Source organism: Propithecus coquereli, unplaced genomic scaffold, assembly GCF_000956105.1.
Source record: "Propithecus coquereli isolate 6110/MARCELLA unplaced genomic scaffold, Pcoq_1.0 Scaffold522, whole genome shotgun sequence".
In the NCBI taxonomy this organism is placed as follows: Eukaryota; Metazoa; Chordata; class Mammalia; order Primates; family Indriidae; genus Propithecus; species Propithecus coquereli.
Window position 1 is genome coordinate 570,939 of NW_012151086.1, and position 1,961 is coordinate 572,899.

Consider the following 1,961-nt stretch of genomic DNA (forward strand, 5'->3'; position numbering starts at 1 on the left):
AAACAATAGAAGACACCAGAGAGATATGTTCCAAAATTTCCAAAGCAGCACTAACATCCCTAAATGGAAAACCACCCAAATCTCTAGCAACAAAAGAATGGATAAATTTATCATTATGTATTCATACAATAAGATACTATAGATCCATGAAAATAGTCAGAAAATTCACAAACATAGGGAGTGATTCCCAAATGTAATCATGAGAAGACATACGGTAAACAGTACAATATATATCATTCTTATTCTACAGAGTACAAGAACAGGTAGAACTAATTGATTTTATAGATGAAGATTGTGGCTATGTTTAGAAGGTATTACTCATAAAAGGAATGAGGAGGACCTCTGATGTATAGTAACTTCGCTTCTTAATCTGGTTGCTAATTGCATTTCAAACTAGACTACTAGTTTGAAAAAATTTATGAGCTATATATGGGTGATATGTGCAATTTTCTGTATTTATAGTCAGTAAAAGTTTTAAAAATTGGAAGTAATATTTTATCCGGCTTCTCAGCATTTTAAGGCAAAAAATGCATTATGTATTTTTAATACAATGCCATATAATCCTTTATTTTTAAGAAATCATCTGGTTATTTCATATCATGTGATAGCAATTTTAATGATTAAGAAAGATGGAGGGAAGTATGAACAAGAATAACATTCAATTTGTTGATGAGGTGTCAATGCAATAATATAAAAAACAGATATGCTTCCTGTTTGCCCACTTATCTCTCCAAACAACAGGACAAGATGATGAGAATGGATCTTACTCACAGCTGTGGTCTCATAGAACCAAGGCATGCAAAGCAGAAATAACTCAGAAAAGTTACTTTCCTTTCAGAACTATTTGACGGCACCAAACTTTCCTCAAAGCATTCTTCATCTCCGTGTTTCTAAGTGTGTAGATCAGAGGGTTGAACATGGGAGCAATGATGGTGTAGAATAGAGCAAACACTTTATCTTCTGGGAATGTCGTGGCGGGTCTAATGTAAATAAATAAAGCGGGTGCAAAAAACAGGACCACAACCATTACATGAGAACTGCAAGTGGAAAGAGCTTTGTGGCGACTCTCCATAGAGAGTCCTCTGATGGTATATAATATAAAAAAAAAGACAAAATCAAGACAACAAAGGTCACGAAAGCAATCAGGCCTGAATTAGCAATGACTAAGAGACCTATTATTTGTGTATTAGAACAGGACAATTTCAGCAAAGGATATATGTCGCAGAAGTAGTGATCTATCTCATTGGGGCCACAAAACGGTAGGAAGATGGTGAGAAGAAATTGACTGGCAGAGTGAATAAATCCCCCAGTACAACAAGCTGTGATGATGGCATTACACTTTTGCCTGTTCATCATGACAGTATAGTGCAGGGGCTTGCAGATGGCCACATAGCGGTCATAGGCCATTCCTGTGAGAATGAAGATCTCTATGCCTCCGAAGAAATGGATGGTAAAGAGCTGTATCATGCAGTTATTATAGGAAATGGTCTTCCTTTCTGCCAGTAAATCTGCCATTAGTTTGGGGGTCACTGTGGATGTATAGCAAAGGTCAGAGAGTAAAAGATAATTGAGTAAGAAATACATGGGTTGGTCAATTAGCTGACTGCACATGATAGAAATCATTATGAGCAAGTTTCCCGTCCAAATAGCAATGTAGCAAAATAAAAATAATACAAAGCACAGTATTTCAATGTTCTTGCTTTGGGAAAGTCCCAAAAGAATAAACTCAGTGACATTACTGTTTTTTTCCATGGTTCAGTGTAGATAGAACACATAAATCACCTGAAATGACATAATTCATGAGCTAACAGTTACAAGTGTTGTTGAGAAGTATGATGATGATATTCTATCTGAGGAACTAGGTAGGTTTAATTTACCTCATTCAAGTGTCTCAGAGAATTAAAATATGGCATTCAATTAAAATGACTCCCTAATAAGACTGTCTAGATGATTTCTATTAA

The 1,961-nt window shown here is 35.5% G+C and overlaps 1 protein-coding gene across 1 annotated transcript; it reads right to left on the bottom strand.

The window, feature by feature from the left end:
- Positions 1-823: 823 nt before the first annotated feature.
- Positions 824-1,752, bottom strand: LOC105820393 (olfactory receptor 4P4-like). The gene is given in 2 exon segments (XM_012656868.1): positions 824-1,104; positions 1,107-1,752. Coding segments are annotated over 2 exon segments (927 nt in total).
- Positions 1,753-1,961: the final 209 nt, after the last annotated feature.